The 25,620-nt window shown below is 40.3% G+C and overlaps 2 protein-coding genes across 5 annotated transcripts in view; one reads left to right on the top strand and one right to left on the bottom strand.

Moving 5' to 3' along the window:
- Window positions 1–14,805, bottom strand: part of LOC109465022 (ubiquitin carboxyl-terminal hydrolase 8-like) — a 28,003-nt gene extending 13,198 nt beyond the window's left edge. The window contains exons 1-13 of the mRNA XM_019762145.1: window positions 14,657–14,805; window positions 13,262–13,371; window positions 12,602–12,746; window positions 11,225–11,310; window positions 9,236–9,416; window positions 8,610–8,694; window positions 8,210–8,381; window positions 7,322–7,484; window positions 5,788–5,938; window positions 4,554–4,759; window positions 3,139–3,267; window positions 2,105–2,350; window positions 411–599 (exon numbers count right to left, since the gene is read on the bottom strand). Of these exons, the coding sequence (XP_019617704.1) occupies window positions 411–599; window positions 2,105–2,350; window positions 3,139–3,267; window positions 4,554–4,759; window positions 5,788–5,938; window positions 7,322–7,484; window positions 8,210–8,381; window positions 8,610–8,694; window positions 9,236–9,416; window positions 11,225–11,310; window positions 12,602–12,746; window positions 13,262–13,362 (1,854 nt within the window). The 5' untranslated portion in view covers window positions 13,363–13,371; window positions 14,657–14,805. The remainder of the gene's footprint in view (window positions 1–410; window positions 600–2,104; window positions 2,351–3,138; window positions 3,268–4,553; window positions 4,760–5,787; window positions 5,939–7,321; window positions 7,485–8,209; window positions 8,382–8,609; window positions 8,695–9,235; window positions 9,417–11,224; window positions 11,311–12,601; window positions 12,747–13,261; window positions 13,372–14,656) is intronic.
- A 363-nt stretch (window positions 14,806–15,168) lies between these two features.
- The window catches only part of LOC109465034 (GA-binding protein subunit beta-1-like), a 15,778-nt gene continuing 5,326 nt past the window's right edge, over window positions 15,169–25,620 (top strand). Inside the window, exons 1-8 of one of the 4 annotated variants that reach the window (XM_019762165.1) lie at window positions 15,174–15,313; window positions 17,948–17,987; window positions 18,576–18,692; window positions 19,194–19,285; window positions 20,349–20,454; window positions 20,723–20,821; window positions 22,729–22,794; window positions 23,385–23,544. In XM_019762165.1, coding sequence (XP_019617724.1) covers window positions 17,949–17,987; window positions 18,576–18,692; window positions 19,194–19,285; window positions 20,349–20,454; window positions 20,723–20,821; window positions 22,729–22,794; window positions 23,385–23,544 — 679 coding nt within the window. In that variant the 5' untranslated portion in view covers window positions 15,174–15,313; window position 17,948. Of the gene's footprint in view, window positions 15,314–17,947; window positions 17,988–18,535; window positions 18,693–19,193; window positions 19,286–20,348; window positions 20,455–20,722; window positions 20,822–22,728; window positions 22,795–23,384; window positions 23,545–25,620 lie in introns of all 4 variants that reach the window. The other 3 variants (XM_019762166.1, XM_019762164.1, XM_019762167.1) reach the window with 3 other exon arrangements.

Genomic DNA, 25,620 nt, shown 5'->3' with positions numbered 1-25,620 from the left:
CTTCATATTTTTTCTGAAAAAATCCGAGAACCAACAAATTATTGGTGTGGCCTAAACAAGAGAGAAGAACAGAAATTAGTTCAGATGGGTAATGTATGTGTACATTAGACTGATTTATGAATAGTAGTAATGCTACTATTATGTCCCAAATGCTACTAACAAAACAATGAATTTTGAACTTTTAATTAAACCACTGCATTGATGGAAAAACTGCAACAACTAGGCAGAAAACGACTTTCCTCAACTGTTGGGGGCAAAATATGAGCATTTTTTAGATGATTCAGAACCAAAATCTTTTTTTATTTTTTTTTATTTTTTGCAAATCAGAAAAAAAATGAAGAGGCGAATCCGAGAACCAACAAATCAAATTGGAGTGGCCTAAATGTATGATGTCCAAATAACTCTCTAACCTGTCTAGCCCTCTCTTGTTCTTGCCGTTTCTTCTCCAGTTCTTCCTCTCTTTTCTCCTGTGCCTCTTTCTCTTGTTTGATCTTCTCCTGTTTCTGTCTTCTCAGCTTCTCCAGCTGTCTGTCTCTCACTCTCTTTTCTTCTTCTATTTTCTCTAGTTCCAGCTTCTTCTCTTCTTCCTTTTCCTGCATCTGATTGAAAAGGTTGGAGTGAATTCCAAAACAATTGTTGATCCAAGCACAGACATCTATAATGTACATTGTGTATACCCAGGGCTCGAAATTCATTTTTGGGAATTTTTGAGCATCCAAGCTAAAAAATTGGGTGCACAAAATTTTCTGTGGGTGCACCATATGAGATGAATAAGTAGAATGCCAACTAAACTCAAATGTTTCGTTTCTAACAAAAAGTACTACAAGAAGGATTTTACTTAATATTTTACTAGATACACTTACACAATAGATGTTAAGAATATGCTGAATACTAGACAGGTACTACAGTAACTGTAACAGAAACTCTACATTTAACATCTTGACATACGTAAACCTACAAAAAATATTTGGGTGCACTGGTGCACCCACAGAAAAAAACTGGGTGCTCAACTCCAAATTTGGGTGCACTAATTAAGGTGCACATGCACCCAGTATTTCCAGCCCTGAGACCTGAATATGCCCTTTTTTGTCATTTAAAATCAATTTATGATACTAAGTCTATACTCTGTTGATTCTGAATCTGTCAATCAAAATCAAATGAAAAAACATAAAACAAAGACACAGGGCAGCATACAATTTAAGTGACCTGTAAATTATCAATCACCATATTGTTGATTCTGAATCTGTCAATCAAAATCAAATGAAAAAACATAAAACAAAGACACAGGGCAGCATACAATTTAAGTGACCTGTAAATTATCAATCACCATATTGGATTATGGTGGAGGTTCAAATACCCCTGGTAAACTATAGAGTGTTAAATGCTCCCAAATGACTCAACAATAACACATTGCAGTGTTAGAAATACCCATTAGCAGTCTGCATGAAAGTTCATCTGAGTTGGTAAATTACATTACCATACTGAAAAACTTAAACTTTTCTCCAACTCAAAATTTGACTCACCAGAAATTTTCGACTGAATCACTCAGTCTTCCTCAGCTATCTGACCCAAATGCTGTGGACACGTGATTTTTCCCACGTGTGACGTCAGCAAAGGGTCAAAGGTTGTCTGAAGTCGATATCGCCTGATTACATCAGGGCACTTCAACCATCGCTCAACCGGGACGGGGGGCAATATCGACTTCAGGCAACCTTTGACCCTTTGCTGACGTCACACGTGGGAAAAATCACGTGTCCACAGCATTTGGGTCAGATAGCTGAGGAAGACTGAGTAATTCGGTCGAAAATTTGTGGTGAGTCAAATTTTGAGTTGGAGAAAAGTTTAAGTTTTTCACCATTAGCAGTCTGTATTTTTCAAATTGCATGTAACGTAAAATATCTGTCAACATGCAATTTTGTTTGTGCCATGGGTTTAGATCTGGACTCTTACGTGACTGTGTATTTGCAGCAAGTATTTACGAATGGCAGAACAAAATTCTGACATTCTGCAATATTGCAGAACACTGCAGAGAAGTATTTCTATACCACATTTCAATTCTGCTGAAAAGAGAAGAGTAAGAGAAGTTGGTTGGCCTGATTCTTACATCTCTGATGTGCTGCAGTCTTTCTGCTTCCAGTTTTCTCTTCTCCTCCTCAATTCTCTGCTTCTCCTCTTCTATTTTCCTCTTCTCTGCTTCCAGTTTCTCCAGGCCCATCTTGGCTAACTCTGAGATCCTGAGCTCAGCTTCTGAAGGCCCTGATGTTTTATCTGACTCGGATGTTTTGTCCAAAGGTATCTTCGGCTTAGTACTTCTGTCTACTTGTGGAAAGGATGTCTGAGTTGTTCCAGGCTGGAGGTGGAGTAACAGTGGATATAAATGGTTATTCAACAGTAAATGTACTGTACAATAACATTACTGGTCAATTAATATACAATATACAATAAAACAGATTTTCAAAAGAAATAAAAAAATTTTCATCAATGGTAAATCAACTGACAGTGCTACTATTTTGTAGTAAATTTATTGATTTGATTTGATTTGATTTGATTTATTAAACTGTATATTAAACTGTTACAGATATATACAGACAGGACTGCCCAACTAGCCAGAGAATATTATAAAGGGCTAGCCCTCACAACAATAACATAAACAATTCGGAACAGTTAACAGTTAACAGTGTCGGTTAAACTTTAGATATTTTGTAGTTCCTAAAACAGACAAATGCAATTAAACAAGCTTTATGTTTCTTTCCAAACAAGTTATTTTCTTTTTTTTACAAAGTTCCATGTACCTGTACATTAATACTTTTTTGAGCCAGGTTGCCCACTGTAAAAAATCAGGTTGCCCATCAGAATTTTAGATTGCCCTACTTATAAGTTACTACTTTCCTCAAATTACTGTAAGTAATGTTACATAAAGAAGACTTTGACAATATTTCTAACAGCCTTTTGTTAACTGATACTACTAATAGCCATGCATTAATACCTAAAATTAAAAAGCATCTGCCGGATACAGTGGTGCAAGCCAAGTGGGCATGATTCTTTTTTTGGAGGGGGGGGGGCATTCTTAAAATTCAGGTAGCACACTGGCCTACCTAGGTTCAAAAATAGGTTGCCCCAAGTAAAATTTGGTTGTACCTGTGAAGGTTTGTTGGCCTGGACAACTGAGTCTTCAGCAGCAGCTGTTCCATTCACCATGGACGGGGGTGTCTGTGGGGTTGGTGAGGAGGGGGGGACTTTTACTACTGGTTTAGTCGCTCTGTTGACCTGAAAACAAAGATGTATACTTTAGTTAGTCCCTTTTACACTCACTCACTCACTCACTCACTCACTCACTCACTATCTCACTCACACTCACTCACACTCACTCACTGACTGACTCACTATCTCACTCACTCACACTCACTCACTGACTCACTATCTCACTCACACTCACTCACTCACTGACTGACTCACTATCTCACTCACTCACACTCACTCACTCACTCACTCACTGACTGACTCACTATCTCACTCACTCACACTCACTCACTCACACTCACTCACTCACTCACTCACTCACACTCACTCACTCACTCACTCACTCACTCACTCACTCACTCATTAGTGACAGGTGTGAAAAATGTGTGACACAGGTGTGATAAACATTATGTTACAAGCGTGATAAACATGAGTTACAGGACTGGTGTCACATGAATGAAAATGTGTGATAAACATGAGTTACCCGAGTGAAAAACCTTTGCTCTGATTGATATCACTTAAAGGCCCAAATGCAGTTTCAGCAATAATATTATAATAAGTAAAACATTTTAGTGATTTACTGCCATTTCTTACCACAGATTCATGATCATTTCATACTTGAGGCATTTGAAATAGCCCCAAAACAAGCTATGTGAGGAGTCCTTTATTTTTTGGTACCACCAATAAATAGCTAGAACCAGCCTTCAATACGAAACGTGCAACAGTTTTCTGTCAGCAACATCACAATTCATTTTTAAAACACATGTTGGTATATGCTATGGGATACAAAATTGCCTTTGACTGTATTAGTTTCACTGCTCTGAAATCTGTTTGGGTGCCTTTAAACTTATGGCCACACCGACCTAATTTTATGGATGACATCCTCTGAAAACCCCCAAACTAGTGTGCGCGGGCAAATAAAAAAAATTCTGACCAAAAATAAAAATGCTACGAAACCACAGGAATGCAAAGCTGGTATTCTGAATTTGTGGCAGTACATAGCGACGTATGCGACAAGCCGGCACATACTGGCCTTTTGCGGAAGTTGTAAATCGACACTGTATGTATGTAGTACACTGAGTTCTTGAGTCGTGGAGCTTCAGTAGCCTGGGTGCCATCCTCCAGAGTTACCACCGGCTCCGTATTGTTACTAACTACATGGACTACCCAGGCCAGAGCCACAGAGGACATTTTTTTTTTGAGAACAGGTGAAAATCAATGTGCTTGCGATGTCATCCATAAAATTAAGTTGGTGAGGCCTATAACCATCATGAAAGAGTGTATGTAGGTGAGTGAGGTTGAAAGTTTCTAACCATTGGTGGAGATGGCTTCAAAATGTCCTTAGTCTCCTGTGAGGCTGTGGCACTGACCAGCCCTACAGTAGGACCGCTCTGATTGGCTGTTGAGACAGGAACAGGCTGAACCTGACCATCCGGAGAAGACCTCTCATCTTTCTTCTGTTCCAGCTTTTCTGGCTCTTCTTCAACCTCATCATCAAGTGTTGGGTACTCAAAGTTCACTGTCCAACAGGAAATAGGCATTTTAAAGTATAAGACAAATATTTGAAGGCAACTGCACTTATGTCACATATAATATACACAATAATGTACAATGATGGTCTACACTCAACTTCAACTTATTCTTTGCTCCTTTAAATAAGGCCACAGCAAATAAAAAATTTTATGGATGACATTCTTCACAAATCTAATGCGAGCGGGTGAAAAAATAAGATTCCTACATTTTCAAATGTTGACACCATATTTAACATTAAACAAGAAATAATATACTGCCAAACTTACTATTACAACATCCATTTGTCACTGAAAAATACCTTTTTTTTTTAAAAATCATGATTGTACATATTATAATAGTTTTGATTCAGTGGGAACATATAAACACATATAAAAGGAATGAAATACTTTTTTTTTCTATGCTGCATCAAAGCAAAAGACAAATAATAAATCAGAGCATTGTCTTGTCTCCTCTCTTTATATTTATCTGTCATCCACGTTCCGATGGCAACAGACATCTTTGCCCATTTTTGGCATGTTGACCAATCAGCAGCCACCAAAATTTCTTGTTTTTTTCCCCAAAATCAGACAAAAATTAATGCACGCTGATGGCATCCATAAAAATTAATTGGTGAGGCCTTAGGCCACACCAATTTAATTTCTTAGTTAACGGATTCGCCCGCTTCATTTTTTTTCTGATTTGCAAAAACAAAAAAATTCAGAATCAATTGCAAAATGCTCATATTTTGCCCTGACAGTTGAAAACAGTCCTTTTCTTCTTAGTTGTTATAGATGTTCCATCTTTCAATGCAGTGGTATCATTAAAAGTTCAAAATTCATTGTTTAAATTTTGAGCCAGCCTGGTGTGTTGACTTCATGGCTCCTATCGTACCATTTTGGGCCATAATAGGATGCATATAGGCCTGTTTTTTTTTTTTTCCCGCCCACCCGCCCGCTCAATTATTTTTCTAGAAAAATCCGTTAAACAAGAAATTGCAATTGGTGTGGCCTTACATAAAACTAACATTGTGCTTACATGACATGATGTCCTGTTGTTCTTGTTGCCTGTATGCTGGAGGACGTTGGAAGCTGGGGTTAGTGGTGTACATGGGGTAGGTGAACAGCCAGTTGTCAAACCCTCCCTCCAGTACCAGGGGCTCACTCTTTATTATGGTCACTGAATCCCACTGGGAAAGAACAAAATACAAATTATAAGGTACATTTTATATTACTATAATATTATAGTCTCATAGATCAAACAAATGGACAAGGGAGGACTGAGCACTGAAAAGCTACAATGTACAAATGTACAGTACACAGAAACACACACTCACATACAATGTACACTGTACACACATGTGCACATATTTAAATATACAACAGACACATTAGACATACAAACACAGCATACAAATGTACAAATACACACACAGACAAACATACAACAGACACACAGATATACAAACAATTATTATTACATAGTTACACACACAAACATGCACACATGCACACAGTCATACAAACTCATACACATACACCAGGGCTCAAAAGTCATTTTTGGGAATACAGTACCATTCGCGTTATAGTTAACCGGGTACCCCGTTACTGAGTTAGATTTTCGTTAGAATATGGTTAGATTTTCGTCAGAAAATCGTTAGATTTTCGTCAGAAACTCGTTAGAAAATCGTCAGAAATTATGTCTAACGCGTTAGGTGCACCTAAAAAATTGGGTGCACAAAAAATATTTTAGGTGCATCTATTATGATAAAATAAGTAGAATGTGAGCAAAAACTAAATTGTTTCATTTCTATTAGAAAGCTACTACATGACATGAATACCAATTATCATTTTGACATCTTTACATACGTTAAACCAACGAAACTATTTGAGTACTGGTGCACCCACATAAAAAATTGGGTGCACAGCTCCAAATGTGGGTGCACTAAGGTGCACAATCCAGTACTTCCAGCCCTGTACACACACATACAAACACAGAGACACAAGGACACACACACAAAGACAAACACGCACACATACTGAGATGAAGTAATTATCCTCATCAATTATCCTCAGGTCTAAGCTAACAAAGTTACCAGTTTGTGTTCTACATACAGTTTGGATCCTAATTACTGTAGAACAGTTCTGTTATAGGACAGTTACATGCCCGTAGCCAGGATTTTGAATGGGGGGGGTTTCCCACTGCTTGAGGGGACCAGTGAGCGCTGTAGGTGCGAGGCGAGCGCTGAAGGATATTTAGAAAAATGAACCTTCTGAAATGAAATTTCCTTCGCCTTTTAGAGGATTTCAAAGTAAAAAAATCAGAGATAACTTTTTTCAATGACAAAGTGAGCAGTTTTCATACGATTCTAGCCTCGCTGGTGACACAAATAAGTCCATCTTTTAAAGAACAATCTTGGACCTTTGGACAAAAAGTGGACCAAAAAGTGGACCTTTGAGCCTTGTGTGTGTGTTTGTGTGTGTGTGTGTGTGTGGCTACGGGCATGAGTACATATCAAACACTGTTGTAAGGCTAGAAATCAGATTCTGAAGTCATCTGGAAGATATTGTACCTTAAACATAGCATCCTTCAGGCTCTGCAGAGTAGATCCAACAGCAGGGTGTTCAGTCGTCCCCTCCCAGTCTACCAGGATGATGTGGTCCACCTGTCCCCGCCTGTCCCACTGTCTCCTGGTATCCTCAGGTAGACTCTTTTCCAGTACGCTAACTGTGGTGCTGTGTACAGGGGTTCAGTAATAATGTCAGATTCTATCCCTTACATGGCAGGGCTCTAGCCAGCTTGAAATCTCCGACAGCCCTGGTTCATGAGCAGAGCTAGCAATCTAGAGGAGTCCAGGGACAAATTCTGTATTTTCAAGCCTCTAAAAATGCAATTTCGCACACTTTGAGAGGCAAATCATAGGGTTGACAGTGGTTGTTGGTAGTCCTTGGTTCACTTGACATTCAGCTCTATCATAGAACACTGCAAAAAAGTATTTCTCACTCTTGTATGCTTTTTTGTACTATGTATGTGTAAAATTTAAAAATGTGTGTTTTAGTGGACATTGCCTAATGTAAACTTTATCTAACTGACTTGTTGATATAATTCATCTAACGCATACATGTACCTCTTCCATCATGACCACAATAAACAGCAGCTTGCAGGAGGATTTTAACTTCTCATGAAGCAAGTTTAAACTGTAATTTCCAACACTACAAATTGGACTCACCCAAATTTTTGACTGTACAACTCCAGTCTTTGTCAAGGAATGAACAATCCACCGATTCCGTGACTGGAGTTGTACAGGCAAAAATTTGGGTGAGTCCATATTTTTCTTGTGTTGAAAATTACAGTTTAAACTTGCTTCATAATGACTTGTACCAACACAGATGAACTTTCAAGATAAGAGTTCAACTTCTCATGAATAAAACATGGTTAAAACCAGATCTGTCCACATTACCCAGGTTTGATGATGTCTGCTGGAATGTTGATGCTGTTGTCATGTTTGAAGTGAGAAGAGTCATACTGGTCCTTTGGCCGTACATCCATGAGCAGGAAGGACGTGTCTTTATCCTGTATCATGTTGTACAGCTGGTCTGCTGAGATCAACCCTGGCTTGCAATCTTTTATTACTGGAGAAAAAGAAACATTTTCATCTTTAAGTTATTTCCAATAGAAACACACATTAAAAGCTGATGTTCCTTTCCAGTTAACCATGGTCCTTTTCAGCACCAGTTACCATGGTGACAGATGTCTGGTCCAGGTCATTAATGGTACCAGAGTACATATACACGTAGCAAAAGCTAAAGAAATTAGTGATACCTACCATTGATTAACAAAGGGCAAGAAAAATAAAGTACCTGAAACACTCTGCTTTAGAGCCTTAGTGATGTCATCTGGCTCATCTGACTTCTCAGGTGACAGAGGAGTTGTCTTCTCTCCTACCTGTCAACAGAACACAAGGTTTGAATATTTGTTCCACTTTTGAACATGGGTGAGTTTGAAACAATCCATTTTTGCATGGGGAGGGAGATGGAGTGAAATATGCTGTATTTGTATTACTCAAACAAATGTTGGCCTTTCATACTGCATAATGTATGCATTTTGTACTTTTTCAATGAGCTGAAATAACAATTATGACTAGAACATTTGCAAAGCATAATGCATAACGTTTTCCTTCACCTGGTCTAGCCTAACAATCTACTGTACTGTTCATTCTTACTCAAAGTCAAATACAATCATATGTAGGTATGGTGAGCAGGCTCTCCAACTCTCTTCTACTACATAATGTAACCCAACACCACAGGGTGTCTGCTACAGCCCCAGTTACCATGGTGACAGACATCTGGTTCAGGTCATTGACTTTGTTTGGAACAGAAGAAAAAGAAACTGAGCGAAAACAATTATTTTCTCCTTCTGCGAAAGTTAATATGATCAAAGCTAAGATCCCAAATGTATCTGCCAACAGTTCTTGTTCTGTCCTCACCTTTAGAAGACTGTACACCCCTGATGATGACAGTTTGTCCACAGGTACGTAGGGGTAGAAACTACCAACATCATCACTGGGAGAGAGGGTGACTTTATCATCCTTGCCAGAACTGTCTCTCAGCACTTCTAATTCTTCTGCAACTTTCTGGGCCTTCTCTGCATCTGCTTTCAGGTCATACCTACATGTGCAACAGAAAAGAATGAAAAAACTAGAAATGTAACATTTAAAAAGCAAAATACATAATGTTTATCTTCACATGGCCTAGCCTGATAAACTACTCTGATGTCCCGATTAAACGTACCGGTACGTTTATTTTTTTCGGCCCGAACGTCCACCCGGTACACTCTTATTAGGGACGGTACGTTTATTAATTTTTTTGAAAAAAATTGTCCATACGTACCGCACCATCAGCAAGTGGCCGGCGGCCGCAAAATTCGGCAACACGTCACAGATAAATATTTGGTCCATGAAAGCGGCATTTCCCATGAATATAATGTATATTATTTATTTTTCACCTGCTGTCCATTTTTAAGTCCCAAAACGTCTGAAAAAGCAAAAATTTGCCCACAAAACCGAAGGGGAAGGCGAGTAGCTAATCGACGTAGGCGGCCGCAAGTCCTTGTCAAAATCGGCAACGCGGCAGAAAAATGCCTGGTCCATTTTAGCGATATTTACCATGAAAAAAACGTATGTGGTTTATTTTCCCTCTGGTGTTAAGTTTTAGGTCCCGAAACCCCTAAAAAAGTAGAAATTTGCCCACAAGACGGACGGCCGACGTGGGGAGGGCGCCTAGCGCCTGAGCAGCATGACCCGTAAAAAGTCAAAGGTCATAGGGCACCCATATTGCGCAATCACCGTAAAGCGCCGATTTAGCTAATTTTAGGGCGTTTAAAATTGATACAATCACATTATCGATTTTTAAAAAAACAATGAGATGGAAACCAATCAAAATTTTATGCTGAATAATATTTTTTTTCTTCAAAAGTTTTTTTCTTCAGATTCTGAAGTTTTTCTTCAGAATCCAGACTTTGACCAGACTAGACAATGTACCATACCAAATAATTATTATGTTGAAATGGATTTTGTTGTACATATACTCATTAAACCCCTATACATTGTATTTGTACTTAATTGGGCTTGATTTTCTATCTCTTAAGTTAGTCAGATTTTCAACTCAAGTTGCAGGAGAAGGCTTAGCAAAGTGCATTTCAGAAGTGTAAAATGCAATAGCTTCTCCTACGGATTTTGTATTTCCCCAAAACAAGTACAATATATATATACTCATTAATTAAAGTGATATATACTCACTAATTAAATGTAACAGTGAAAGATTTGCCCATATATTGGTATTGAAATAAAGAGCACATTTTAGTATCATGGACACACAGTTCACCTGTCAATTTGGTCTTTTTCCGGGGGGTACGTTTATTCCGGAGGGTATGTTTATTAGACTTTGAAGATTTGTCCGGGGGGTATGTTTATTCCGGGGGGTATGTTTATTAGGGACATGAGAGTACTGCAATGTTTTACTAAACTCATACAATATATATATTGATAAGTAGCAACGCAGACTCTGTCTTGCTACATAATGTAACTCAAGACCGTCGGGCATCTGCTACAGCACCAGTTATCATGGTGACAGACATCTGGTCAGGTTATTGACTTTATTTGTTTGGAGCAGAAGAAGAACAAGAAACTTAGCAAAAACAAAGCTTTTTTTCTTTCGCGAAGGTTAGACAGCTGATTATATAATTTGCAAAGGACAGTCCTAACACTTTAAACCATCGACAAATAATTGTTGTCTTTTGGCCTATGGCTTTATAAATGGTTACAATTACACCCAGTTTGTTGCCTGTACGGGTCTAGCCCCCAGCCAAACTCTGAAGTTGGAAGTCATAATCAAGACCTTGTTTACACACAATACTAGTTCACTACATTATCCAATGCATACATAGTTCTCTACGAACATTATAATAAAAAACCAACCTGTCATTCAGGCTCTTGGACAGTTTTTCAGCTTCTTCTATTGCCTTCTTAGCATTGGAGGACCCCATCAACTTGGCATAATAGGACTGGGGAAAGAAAGAGAACAAGTGATTTTCAAAAAAAGCTGTCCTTTCGAGACGCTATCATTGTCATATGTTACAATGTCTTAATGCTACTCTGTACCTGCTTGGAGATAACTTTTTAGATATGCCATTGTACATCTGCTTGAAGATGATTCCATATACAGTCAGGCAATAAATGCCACCCTACATCTGCTTGGAGATGACGATAGTCAGACCACGGATGCCATCAACATCTGCTTGGAGATTAGTGAAATTATCAAAAGAAGTACATACAGGCTGAGCAAACCATTGAACATGGTCTGAAATAAGACCAATTGGTTAATCTCCAAGCAGATCATACGGTGGCAAGGCAGTATCCATTGGCCAGAGGAGTGTCCATTAGCCACCGAAGATCTGCCTGCAGTCGAAACGTCAAAGGCTATTAACACCTAGTTGTTGCCTACTCAGAATGTGTTTGCCAAGTAGTTTATTGCCCTAACCACCGGGCAAGGCTATTGTCCTCCTTGTGGGGCTGCATGGTTGACCGTTACAGGAAGTCTGTCTATGGGTCACAACACCAACTGTTATACATGTATTGGGCAGTTTAAACAATGGATCCGGAGGAGAAGGTTCACCTTGTGTTTTGTAATGTCTGGCATGGAGTTTTAAATTTTAACCATAAGTATCCATTTCCATGTTTCAGAAAGCATCACAGTGCCAGCATACAGAATTGTATCTGATTCAGTTAGGGGGGGAACTCCCACTGAGATGTGCGCGGGTGACTGAATTTGTCCCAGATTCAAGCTATAAACGGCTTGTAAAAACCTTAGCGTGGCCAGTTTTTCAATTGCTGTTAATAGGGGCACAAGGAGGGGCAGCAACACCATTTTTGAAAGGAAGTGCTCCTCCCTGTGCGAGTGCAGGCAGATCTTCGGTGGCTAATGGACACTCCTCTGGCCAATGGATACTGCCTTGCCACCGTATGATCTGCTTGGAGATTACAATTGGTGACTCTTGTTTCAAACTGTAGATACCATTCTCTGTAACTGTGTATAATTTTTCATCACTCACTTACTTTTTCATGTAAATAATAAATACATTTGGGAACACATCTACATTCTATAAGTATAACAGCGACACCTGTGCTGCAGTGCAATGTGAACCAGTCAGAACTGCACTGAGGAGGGTGACAGACAGTCACCAAAATGTCAGCTGTGAATAAAACACTTGGTCTTTTTATTTAATGACCTTATCAACCTGATAAAACCATTCACAGATTACTCTGATGTTGAAATTATATCTAACAAGTTCTGACCTCTTCCTTTTTGAAGTCCCGTGACTTCCTGATATGTCCGTACAGGTTGAAGTACTTCATGTAGAGAACGTAGGCCTTCTCCTCATCCCCCAGCAGACTGTGCTCCAGGGCTGCCTTGTAAAGTTTGTTGGCAGAGTTACAGTAACTGGGAGGGAGAGAAACTAAGTCAATATCAAATCAAACCAAACTACAGGAAACTCACCTGACAGATGACTCAAACAAATGACAAGCTGTCTTTACTTTTCTTTATATCAAAATTTTGATCTGGCCACACTGTGCTTCATTCACGAAGCCCACGCATGGATCTGGATAGTACCAATGTGTGTCCACAACAGACTAGAGCACTTGAATCAATTTCTAGATAAACAAAGTGTTTGTCAGGATCCGTGTCTCAGGTAGCGCACAGTTCTGGACACGTGATGGCCTTGTCCCAAACCATGCCCGGGCACGGTCTGGGACACTCGGTGCGTGTTCCAAACCGTGCCTGGGGACTGAGCACAGTTCTTGACACGCAGTGGCCTTGTCCCAATCCGTGCCTAGTACCGCCAGTCACTATGATTGACAGCACTTTCGGGCACGGTTCTGGACAGTCAGGCTGTGTCCCGTTCTGTGCCCGCCCAGGCACGGTTTGGGACACAACAGCCCCCATGATGATGTCACCTTTTCAAGCTGATTCCCCGTTCAAACTTGACCTCTGCCAGCTTGTTGAGCCCGCCGACAGACGTGGACAGGTACAGGTTCTTCTTACTCACAGCCGGCATGGTGCAGATCTACAACAGAACAGACACAGCATCAGAATGGTATCTAGACGTTTTGCCGCCAGACAGGTTCGCAATTACAATGTAGACAATTCGCGGTCACTTCCTGAACGATTTGCGCGCACCGTGCACAAGCCATTTAAGGCTGCTACAATCACTGTCTGTTGCCAAGATAACTTTTAAGGACTGTTGTATTTATGCAAAGAAGTTATATATAGTCTCCACGATACACTTAAACCTCTTTGATTCCCACATCTTGACATGACTTTTTACCTCCGGGGAAGGAGACATCCTTCCGCGGAAGGGTTTTGTGAGAGATTTAGATTTTCATGTTCGCAGCTGTTTCTCGCATTTGGGTGGACGGATTCTTTTGAGACTCGGTATATGTTTTGCTATTGGGCTGCAGATGATGCACGTTCTTTTGTTTTTATTGTATATGTGTTTTCAGGCGTGAAAATGGTGCCTTTTGGTGGCCCCAAAACATCCCTTTGAGCGTGAAAGTGGTCGCAACCGTTGACCTTTGGCGTGTTTAAGCTATTCTCGGTCTGGTCCACGTATATGACCCCTCACACAGAGGGGTGTCCGGTCTCCGTAAATTCTTTGTTTAAAACCCTATATAAAAATATACAATAAAAAGGCCGGAGGTATAAAATCTCAGATTTTACTTGTTAAAACTGTTTTCTAACATACGTAACATACTTGTTGTTTGTGACATTGGCTGGAATATTACCTAAAAAGTATACAAAATAATTTCATCACATTATCAAATACTATTAAAGTTTACAGTCTTGATTTTTGCTGTCTAGAAACGTGACAAAACATGTTGACAGCGAATGATAAACAACCCGTGCAAATCGTCTGGCTGCAAACTCGTCTGGCGGTGAAACGTCTAGAAACCCATCAGAACAACCTGAAGATCATTCACTGATATAATCTATGCAAATTTGGGCATTATTAGCAGAATCAAGTAGAAACCTTTATACAAAATTATAATTACACTAACTTATGGAATTCTTCTTATCGATCCTGGGTACTAGTACATATGGGAAGTTTCTACGACCCACAAGGTATGATTTCCAAGGAAGCCCATAGCAAGTACAAATTATGTTGGGGTGTCAGTGTCTGTCAAAGGAGATAATTTATAATAAACATCCTTGGTCTGCCAGAAAACCTTACAGTCGCCAGTCCGAACATCTGCTTAGAGTTAGACTAGAGATATCATATCAGCTTGTAGATTTTTGTCCCTAGGTGAAACCCAAAGAAAACGGGTGACTTCAGGATGGAAAAAATAACTTACCAGAAAGTGTTGTACACCACGGCAATGTAGTCACCAAACTGTTTGGAAACAAACGACACGGAAACTCGTAAATAAAAGTTAGGTTATGTTACTTCCGCATATCGCGCAGCCATCTTGTTGATTTCATGACGTCAGCATCTTCAGCGCTGCTCAACAAAAATACACTTTTATTTCAGAATATGAAGATAAATGCAGCTAAAATTTAAGAAATACCATATTAAATACCCTGAGGTTAAAAATAGAAATTATATTTGTTGAATAATTTTTTGACGTATTCCTACGTCACCACAGCCTGTTTAGAAACCTCTCTCCAACATGTGTCCCTCCGCGTCAGAAAATAGCCTTCTCCTTCTTTTTCATATTTTACAAAAATTATCACTATTTCATACAAATTTATATAAAGTTTTAAGGACATATACTCATAGAAATCTACAACGTTCTGAAGGTAAGTTATTTTTGTTTTATTTTTAATCCTGCTTTCTTTCTTTCTTCTTGACCTTCCGCCAGACGAATGTGAAGAGGCGCCTGCCCACGCCATGTGCTTCCGGAAATAACAAACAGACTTCCGGCCGCCTGCAAAATATTTCTCCTTGTACCGAGAAAAACTCACCAATCCTGCCACCAAACTCAACTTTTACTGACTCTAAACAGGAAAAGGTACGTGTAAAAATATCGAGTAAAATTTTTAGCCGTGTAGAAAATACTTTTGGTTTGTTTCAACGATCTTTTTCCAGGTCAAGCTTCCAGCCGGATGTGCCCTTTCCTCAGGGCTCGATTTCCGCTTTTGGGACATTTTCTCGTCCATCTTTACCGGGAATTTCCAGCAAAAAAACGTCACGAGAACGTCGAGTTACGCCTTATAACTGGGGGGCGTTATATTTAATCTGTTTACAGAGTATCGGGGTGGATAGAAACGATACTTCTAGGCCAGTCTTTTGCAAAACGTTGCTGAAATCGCAGAGATGAGGGCGTGAGGTGATATTTGTGACAGTGGCGATGTCTACAGTGGGTTTACGGAAAACCCAGGCCATGGGTTTACAGCTGTCCGGTCTGGCTAAGTAGATATAGGCTGCCTTTCTAGACCTTAAAGACATACAATGTACATGGGTCATCAGCTGCAGAAAGTTGGTAACCAACCCTAGCAGGGTAGCCTTTTGGAGGCATGAATTTTTTTTGAAATCTGATTCAAACCCTCATAAATGACATTTTCATGCATAATTTTTCGAGGCACATTTTTCAGTCCATCACGGTTAGGGCGGGTTCTTTTGAGGACTGCAGGAGCTCTTCCTCATCCGACTTGGCTAGGTTCCCCGCTGGTAGGTTTTGCACAACGAGCTGATTTAGAATTTTCAACTCCCCGGGCATATACATAACTCTATCACAGGCATAATATTTGCAAGTTGGGCTGCCAGTTGAGCTGGACGGTGGAAAACTAGAGCCCCCAAACTAGAGAGAGCTCATCCCGGGACACCAACCACGGAACAAGAGGCACCAGGCTCAAACAAAACTTAAACCCTTAACTGCCAATTAGATATTAATATTTCTGAAGTTATTGAAGAAGTTCAGAGGAACATGTTATTTGTCCAAACCTGTACCTACATGTAACCCTGTGTATTAGTATAACTTATAAGCATTCTTGCACGGTTATTCTGGACCGTAGGGTACTTTCTCTTTGCAGCCAAGCGCTGAATTGCAAGGAGGTATAACAATCGGTCATTTTTATAGCTATGGATAATCTCAATACGTACCCCCATATTTGCAGCCAAAGATTTGAACCACTCACATCGGGAGGATCCCCTAATAGTTTTGATGGACTGCATTGGTAGATACTTTAAGTTTATTATGCTCGAGATGTGGTGCACGTGGCTGTCCTCAAACATGCAAGCAACCATTTAATGTCCTGAAAGTGAGGAAAGTTACAAGTGCAAAAATGTCCTGTCTTTGTATCTCTCTTAAATTAATCTATGTATTATGCATGTATATATTATATACATGTGCATAGTGATGCATACCGGTTCACTGGACTTGGATCCGGACTTGTAAGAATGTTTAGGTTCAAGTCCAAAAAAACCTAAAAGTCAAGAACCGAGTCCGGACTTATTACCATAAAAGACCAAATTCACATACCCCTTTTTCACTTTTTAAACCACCTAAAACCTTCCGTAGATTCCAAAATCTTTGCTGCAAAATGAAGAAAACATTGCCATCGGGAATCCTCAAGTTATGTTGCCAAAGTTTCACCCATGATAACATTGCAAGGTTGCCAACATGCAATTTTGTATATGCCATGGGTTTAGGTTACAAGTCCGGACCAGAACCTAAACCTCTGGACTTGAATCCGGACCTGAACCTAAAATTGGGTTAAGGTATGCATCACTACATGATGTGCATATAGATAGATAAATAGAGCGACTTGCTGCTACCAAGTACTGTCATGGTCACTTTGAACAACATTATTACAGTTCCAAAACGTATGATGTATAGCAAGTCGTTTTGTGTAATACATATGTAAGACAGTACCGACACAAGTAATGCTTAGGCATATTTACAAGAAACTGCCAAACAACTACAACAATAAAGTTGTCTTTTTCACTATACATCGACATGTGTTCTTGTGTTCCTTTGATTCATTTTGCTGTTCAGAATTTTTTTTTTTTTTTACATTTGTACATCAGAAAAAAAATGAAGCAAGCAAATCCAACAACCAAGTGATCCAATTGGTGTGGTCTTATTGTATTTAAGTAATTCTGAATTTGTTTTCAAGTTAAAACTTTTGTTCCAACACGTTAATTGTAAATTCTCTCACCTAGAGCTTTCGACCAGTCACTGGCCTTCCTCAGTAGACTGACCCCAGACCCAATGAGAAATATTGGCTTCTCTGAAGTGTTATGACAACAACTTGGGTCAAACTCAAAGGTATCTGGTAAACGATGTCGTCCCCCGGGGCAGGCTGCAGCACTCACACTGATTGATTGATTGATTGATTGACAGGATGTCTCTGGCGGCTAACATGAACCCAATCCCGGGGCAGGCTGCAGCGCTCACACTGATTGATTGATTGATTGATTGATTGATTGATTGATTGACAGGATGTCTCTGGCAGCTAATGTGAACCCCACCCCGGGGCAGGCTGCAGCTCTCACACTGATTGATTGATTGATTGATTGATTGATTGATTGATTGACAGGATGTCTCTGGCTGCCAACGTGAACCCCACCCCGGGGCAGGCTGCAGCGCTCACACTGATTGATTGATTAGTTGAATGATTGATTGATCCTGACTGCACCACAGGATGTCTCTGGCTGCTAACGTGAACCCCACCCCGGGGCAGGCTGCAGCACTCACACTGATTGATTGATTGATTGATTGATTGACAGGATGTCTCTGGCTGCTAACGTGAACCCCACCCCTGGGCAGGCTGCAGCGCTCACACTGATTGATTGATTGATTGATTGATTGATTGATTGACAGGATGTCTCTGGCTGCTAACGTGAACCCCACCCCTGGGCAGGCTGCAGCGCTCACACTGATTGATTGATTGATTGGTTGATTAGTTGATTGATTGATTGATTGATCCTGACTGCACCACAGGATGTCTCTGGCTGCTAACGTGAACCCTACCCCTGGGCAGGCTGCAGCACTCACACTGATTGATTGATTGATTGATTGACAGGATGTCTCTGGCTGCTAACGTGAACCCCACCCCTGGGCAGGCTGCAGCGCTCACACTGATTGATTGATTGGTTGATTTATTGATTGACAGGATGTCTCTGGCAGCTAACGTGAACCCCACCCCGGGGCAGGCTGCAGCGCTCACACTGATTGATTGATTGATTGGTTGATTAGTTGATTGATTGATTGATCCTGACTGTACCACAGGATGTCTCTTGCGGCTAACGTTAACCCCACCCCGGGGCAGGCTGCAGCGCTCACACTGGTGGACCTGGGGAAGAGACTGCTGGATGCTGCCAGGAAGGGTCTGGATGAAGAAGTCAGGATGCTCATGTCCAACGGGGCACCCTTTACTACAGACTGGGTGAGAACTAAAGACTTGGAATCAGTTACTATGTACTTACATGTACATAAACAAGACTCTCATACTTAGCTGAAGGGGGGCAGGCAATATGCAACAAATGTAAGGTCATAAAAGAACGAAATGAAAGAAAGAAAGAAAGAGAGGGAGAGAAAGAAAGAAAGAGAAAAGAAAGAAAGAAAGAAAGAAGGAAAAAAGAAAAATTGTAGTCTTTGCTTTGCCTACGTATTGCACCTGTATTTGCATGTACTTACTACAATTAACAGCCATGTAAATTTGTTGATCACATTGAAACAGGTGCTTTGAAAAAGCCTGCACAGTGTTGAAGGAAAGGGCAAATAAAGGATGGAAGCCTAATATTCATGTTTTAGCTTATTACTGAACCCTAGACTGAGATCATGTAGTGAGATGGCTCAAAATTTGCACCTGCTATCTATAGATTGTGTGTATACGTGTGTGTGTATATGAATAGAAAAGGTGATATTCTGTTATCCATACATACAGCTGGGAACCTCCCCACTCCACTTCGCAGCCCAGCACGGTCACACGTCCACTGCAGAGGTGTTACTGAGGGCAGGGGTCAGTCGGGATGCAAGGTCAGTCATCATACTGTAACATGTAGTACTGGTCACTTCTGTGTCTGTCTTAGGCACTTAGGCCATGTTGATTTGATTATATGGATGACATCCTCAGGAAACCCCAAAACTGATGCGCGCGTGCGAATAAAAAAAAAGTTTTGCAAAAAAAAAAAGTTGCTTTCACTATGAAGTCTACGTGGTCATGAAGGTTGAACAAATGGCACAGAATATGTTATGGCGAATAATCTACAACTCTTCGAATTCATTTCTTTACATTTTTGTCTTTTTTCCTTTGATTTTGGCATTCTACGACATTGGTATCATTTCTAAAAGTTTTCCTTGCAGCTTATGGTATATTTTTGCTCGTTTAGCAACTGTTTTTGCACGATTTACAGTATGGTTGAAAACTTTTTTTTTTTGGAAACGGGCGAAAATTCATGCGCGCGCGGATGTCATCCATATAATCAAATCAACATGGCCTTACTAAGTGTTACTGCCAATCTGTGTTCCAGAATAGTTCACCTATTTCCAGAAATGAATTTCAAGCCCTGTTGTACCCGGTTTTTTTTTAAATATTCCAACATGTAATTCACAATTCAACTTATATTAATGCCGCCACCAACACACAGGACAATACAATACTCATTTTCACCTGAGCGAAGTGAGGAAAGTCCTGTAAAGTGCCTTTCCCAAGGCATGTATTTGGATAGTTGCATCTTGGAAGTCCAGCCTTTTAATAACAGTTTTGACAACAGTTTATTCATAAAAACAGCCTCGCAGCCTATACAAAAACATGCTGAATAACACTGATTTTTTTTTACAGTTACTAGCCTGGCAAATACAAATCAACATTACAATACATATACAAACACACGAACAAAAACATTACAAAAAGCCTCACATGGGCACTAAAGTAAAGACCAGAGAGTCCTTAGAGTCTTACTGCAAAGACTTGCTGTACAGGCAAATGGCCTTGTGTAAGAAAGAGTTTTTTCAGTCTTTTCGTACGGGCTGCAGCTGCAGCTGCTAGTACTATAAGTGCTGTACTTTTGAAGTCTTGCTGTATCCCTGTTGTGTTTAGGACTAAGGTAGACAGGACTCCCCTGCACATGGCAGCACAGGAGGGACATCTGGACATTGTGGAGATGCTCATCAAAAATGGAGCTGATGTAAACGCCAAAGACATGGTAGGCAAACAGGGAACAGATATAACTCAGAAAATTATTTTCCAGTAATATTTGTATCGTTATAGTGTCACAATAGTAATGGGTAGATAATTGCCAAACTTTTGAATTGGTGTATATGAACTCTTGCCTCTTTCATTTACCCACAATCATCTTTTTTCATTGTATTGAACATGAGAAAATTGTGCAGAATATACTATCATACTAGGTTCAAGAATGATATGTTAGTTTAAGTTGAATGTGAAGCTGATGGTACATTCTGTACATGTAGCTGAGGATGACCCCCCTCCACTGGGCTGTAGAGGCAGGACATAAAGACATCGCCAAGTGCCTGATGAGGAACGGAGCTGAGCTGTATGTAGAGAGTAAGGTGAGGCAGTATCATATAAGGCCACAGCAAGTAAATCTTATGGATGACATCCTCCGCAGACTCCAAATCTAATGCGAGAGGGTGAAAAATAACAAGATGGGCCAAAAAAAACAAGGTTCGTACATTTTAAAATTTTGACTCAATCATTGTGCAAATGGTTTTGATTCAGTGGGAACATCACATATACACAGCCATCATCACATATCAGTGCATCAAAGTAAGAAACAAAACATTAAATCAGAGCCTTTTCTTGTCTCCTCTCTTCATAGCTATCTGCCATCCACCTTCCGGCATGGCAACAGACATCTTTGCCCATTATTTTTTGGCATGTTGTCTACTGTTAGGCCACACCAATTTAATTTGTTGGTTCTCGGATTCGCCTCTTCGTTTTTTTCTGATTTGCAAAAATAAAAGAATTTGATTCTGGTCCTGAATCAACTGAAAAATGCTCATGTTTTGCCCCCCAACAGTTGAGGAAAGTCCTTTGCTTCCTAGTTGTTACAGTTTATTCCATCTATCATTGCAGTGGTTTGATTAAAAGTTCAAAATTCAATGTTTAAATTTTAACCCAGCCTTTTGTGTTGACTTCATGGCTCATTTTGTAGCATTTAAGCCTATAATAGGATGCCTAGACCTGTTTTTATTTTTATTTTTTTTCGCCCTGTCGCTTCATATTTTTTCTGAAAAAATCCGAGAACCAACAAATTAAATTGGTGTGGCCTTAGAAGGTAACAAAATTTCTTGTTTGTTTTTTCCAAAATCAGGCGAAAATTAATGTGTGCGCTGATGTCATCCATAAAACTTAATTGCTGTGGCCTTATACATGTACCAGGGCTAGTACTGTGTACAGGTTTGCTGAACCGGTTCCGGATTTGTAGAAATGTTTAGGTCCAAGTCCAAAAAAACTACAAGTCAAGAACCAATTCCGGACTTATTACAAAAAAAGTCACATACCCCTTTTCTTTCCAAATTTGAGCCACCTAAAACCTTTCATAAATTTCAATATCTTTGCTGCAAAATGAAGATAACATTGCCATCGGGCATCATCAAGTGTCGGCCACAGTTTTGGCAATACAACATTGCAATGTTACCAACATGCAATTTTGTATATGCCATGGGTTTAGGTCTGGACTCACGAGTCCGGAACTGAACCTTAACCTCTGGACTTGAATCCGGACCTGAACCTAAATGTGGGTTTAGGTACACAGCGCTAACCAGGGCTCAAAATACTTTTTTCTAAATTCAAAATTACCTGTACCAGACAAATTTTACTTGCACCACTTAGATTGAAGAACTATGATAATCATGATTATGGATCCTACATGTACTTGAAACTGTTCAGAAACCTTTCAAAAAAGTTTTCAATTGAGAATCACTCCATTTTGTCTCCATTCACCAGTTTCCCATCCCAGAAAGCATTGCGAAAACGGGTCTAAACCTCATTTGCATAGGACAGGAAGGCATCGGAATGATCCTGGTGACGTTAAACAGCTTGCTTTTCACTGTGTTTTGAGGTGTTGGGGAATTTTATGCTTAATGTTAATTAAATTACTATGGGTTGAATCTGACAAGAAATAGAGAATGAATTTTTTTGAATATGTGGTTTGTAACGTTATAGTGGTAACGCTATACTGATGCTGTAACGTTACAAACCACATGTTCCATGTTGAAAAGAGCACAAAAACTTCTCTATGTGTTGTCAGATTTGACGCATAGCTATTGTTGAGCATGATTGCCCCAACACCTCAAAACACAGTGAAAAGCAAGCTGTTTAACGTCACCAGGATCATTCCAATGCCTTCCTGTCCTATGCAAATGAGGTTTAGACCCCCGTTTTGCAATGCTTTCTGGGGATGGGAAACTGGTGAATTGCAGCCTTGGGACTGATTTTGTTGTGATTTTTTCAGTTTGAGAAGACGGCATTTGACATCACCATGGACAAAGGAGATGATGAGATGCTGAACCTACTCAGGGTAAGAATGGCAGAATAACATGTCAATCACTCAATAAGTCATACCAATCTAATGTAACAATGGGGGGTTTATAGGCGCTACCAACTGACCCGGCCGAAGGGTCTAGACCTTTTAGCCGAGTGGCTAGAGTGTCGGTGTGTGGACTGGTGCCCGGGTCTGGTCGTGGGTTCGAACCCCGGCCCGGGACCAGTGGGTTTTTATCTGCTTCTACTCGCTCTTCCTGTTTCTTACACTAATTTCTTTGTTCTCAGATATTCCTGTATGATTTTTCTCTGATTTAATAAATGATCACAATCTTACCATTCTTGGCACATACTACAAAAATATTTTGATATTAACAGTTAAAAGTTAAAACTTTTGGTCCAACACAAAAATTTCCCTTACCTAGAGCTTTCGACCAGTCACTCTGGTCTTCCTCAGTAGATTGACCCAGTGAGGCTTGTCACGTGGCTTCTTTGAAGTGTGACATCAACACTGGGTCAAAGGTAGACGATGTCGGCCCCCGTCGTGGTTCAGTGAAGGGTGATGGGCCCTGATGTATTGTTCAAGTTCAAGTTGTTGTAATGCTGTTGAATTTTTTATTCCTCCAGCAGGGAAATGTGAATGGCAACAGTACAGAAAGGTTATCTACGTCTGGCACACCCACCACCATCTACCTGACACAGACCAGCGGGGCAGCCACACCGGTGTTCCTGCCTACAGCTACTCTGGTCACATCAACATCTACCAACAAGACCAACAGTGGGGCCAGTAAGTACAAACTCTTAAATACAGTTTGGTGCTGAAAGACCATCCCCCACCTGAACTATCATGTACCACCCCTTTCCTTGGTGCTGAAAGACCATCCCCCACCTGAACTATCATGTACCATCCCTTTCCATGGTGCTGAAAGACCATCCCCACCCTGAACTATCATGTACCACCCCTTTCCTTGGTGCTGAAAGACCATCCCCACCCTGAACTATCATGTACCATCCCTTTTCTTGGAGCTGAAAGACCATCCCCACCCTGAACTATCACGTACCATCCCTTTCCGTGGTGCTGAAAGACCATCCCCACCCTGAACTATCATGTACCATCCCTTTCCTTGGTGCTGAAAGACCTTCCCCACCCTGAACTATCATGTACCATCCCTTTCCTTGGTGCTGAAAGACCATCCCCACTCTGAACTATCATGTACCATCCCTTTCCTTGGTGCTGAAAGACCTTCCCCACCCTGAACTATCATGTACCATCCCTTTCCTTGGTGCTGAAAGACCTTCCCCACCCTGAACTATCATGTACCATCCCTTTCCTTGGTGCTGAAAGACAATCCCCACCCTAAACTATCATGTACCATCCCTTTCCTTGGTGCTGAAAGACCATCCCCACCCTGAACTATCATGTACCATCCCTTTCCTTGGTGCTGAAAGACCACCCCCCACCCTGAACTATCATGTACCATCCAACCAAGGCTCGAAACTAACGGTGTCCCGATGGCCACTGACCACTAAAATTTAGGCCGGGGCACCTGAAAAATCATTTTGGGACACTTTTGGGACAATAGAAAAATAACATCAGAATGTCTGCCCTTCATGCGTTTATCAGGCGCGCGGCGTTGATCGAGCCGCTAATCGCTATTCATTCCATAATTTGTCGGCACAATCTTGTGAATTGTCGATGAACGGTCGATCTCGCCATGACGCCACAAAGAAAACGTTGTCATTGGTAGAAAATCAGACACCCCGCTGGCGTTTCACAACACAATTTTCATGTAAACAACTCCGACTGTCTCTGTTTACACGTCAAAGTGCGCCGATAATACAAAATAAAAATCCTGCTGACCGCATGGTTGCGCATGCTACGCTAGTTTTCGGCGGCTCGACGGAGAAATAATCCATCCCCAGAAGAAATGGTACGCATGAAAATAACAACTATAACCTGATTTTCTCGTTATATTTGTTTTTGAGGCCATAAAATGTTTCAAACGGTTGAAATTTGTCCGAAAAAAACTGCTGAAAAGTCCATTTGAAAGTCTGAGAAAAATGGCTGACAACAAAACAACAGTGGAGGTGAAGATAGCATCCAAACGTACAAGATATTACAATGTGCTAAAACGATACCTCATCATCATCATCATCAAACGATACCTCAAAAGTGTGAAAAATATTTCTTTTGTCAGCCACAACAGAAATAAAAATTCACTCATATTTTTAGAAGGTTAATTTTCAAACATAACTGTGAAAATTTGCGAATTTATTGGTTTCTAGTATCAGAATATAATATTGTTGTTTCTATAAATGTGCGGTTGGATGCTGTGAAGGACTTGATTATTTGATAAATTGATACATTGGGAGAGATATTAGATCCCGGTGTCCCTCAAAAATTGTTTAAGAGTAGGAGTTTATAGATATAATCACATTTTTATTTGTTCAGTTGTGTCAATATGTGATTTTGTTTGGTTTAAGGAAATATGATTGGGTTACTAGCTTAATAAGTTTGGCTCAGTTTTTAATATTATATCAGTAACAAGTTTGTATTACTTGCTCCAAGTTCCAGGTAGTAAATACATGTACAGTTCGTATCATGTATTTTTCACTTGTTGAACTTGTGGAAGCACCGATGGCCCCCGGTTAGGGGTCATCCGGGGAACCTATGCCCAATTTTTTTTCAAAATTAAGTGTGCTAATACAAACTTTTCAACCATGAAGAGGATATTATAGAATTAAGTACAGATCTTGAACATTTCTCCTGCCTCATAAGTCTGCAATTGTACAGTATATGTATAACTGAAGTTGCAGGAAATGACCTCCATTTTGTGTTTGAAAAGCAAAATGCAATAGCTAC

Source organism: Branchiostoma belcheri, unplaced genomic scaffold, assembly GCF_001625305.1.
Source record: "Branchiostoma belcheri isolate BF01 breed outbred unplaced genomic scaffold, Haploidv18h27 scaffold146, whole genome shotgun sequence".
Classification (NCBI taxonomy): Eukaryota; Metazoa; Chordata; class Leptocardii; order Amphioxiformes; family Branchiostomatidae; genus Branchiostoma; species Branchiostoma belcheri.
This window is presented reverse-complemented; position numbering and strand designations above follow the sequence as displayed.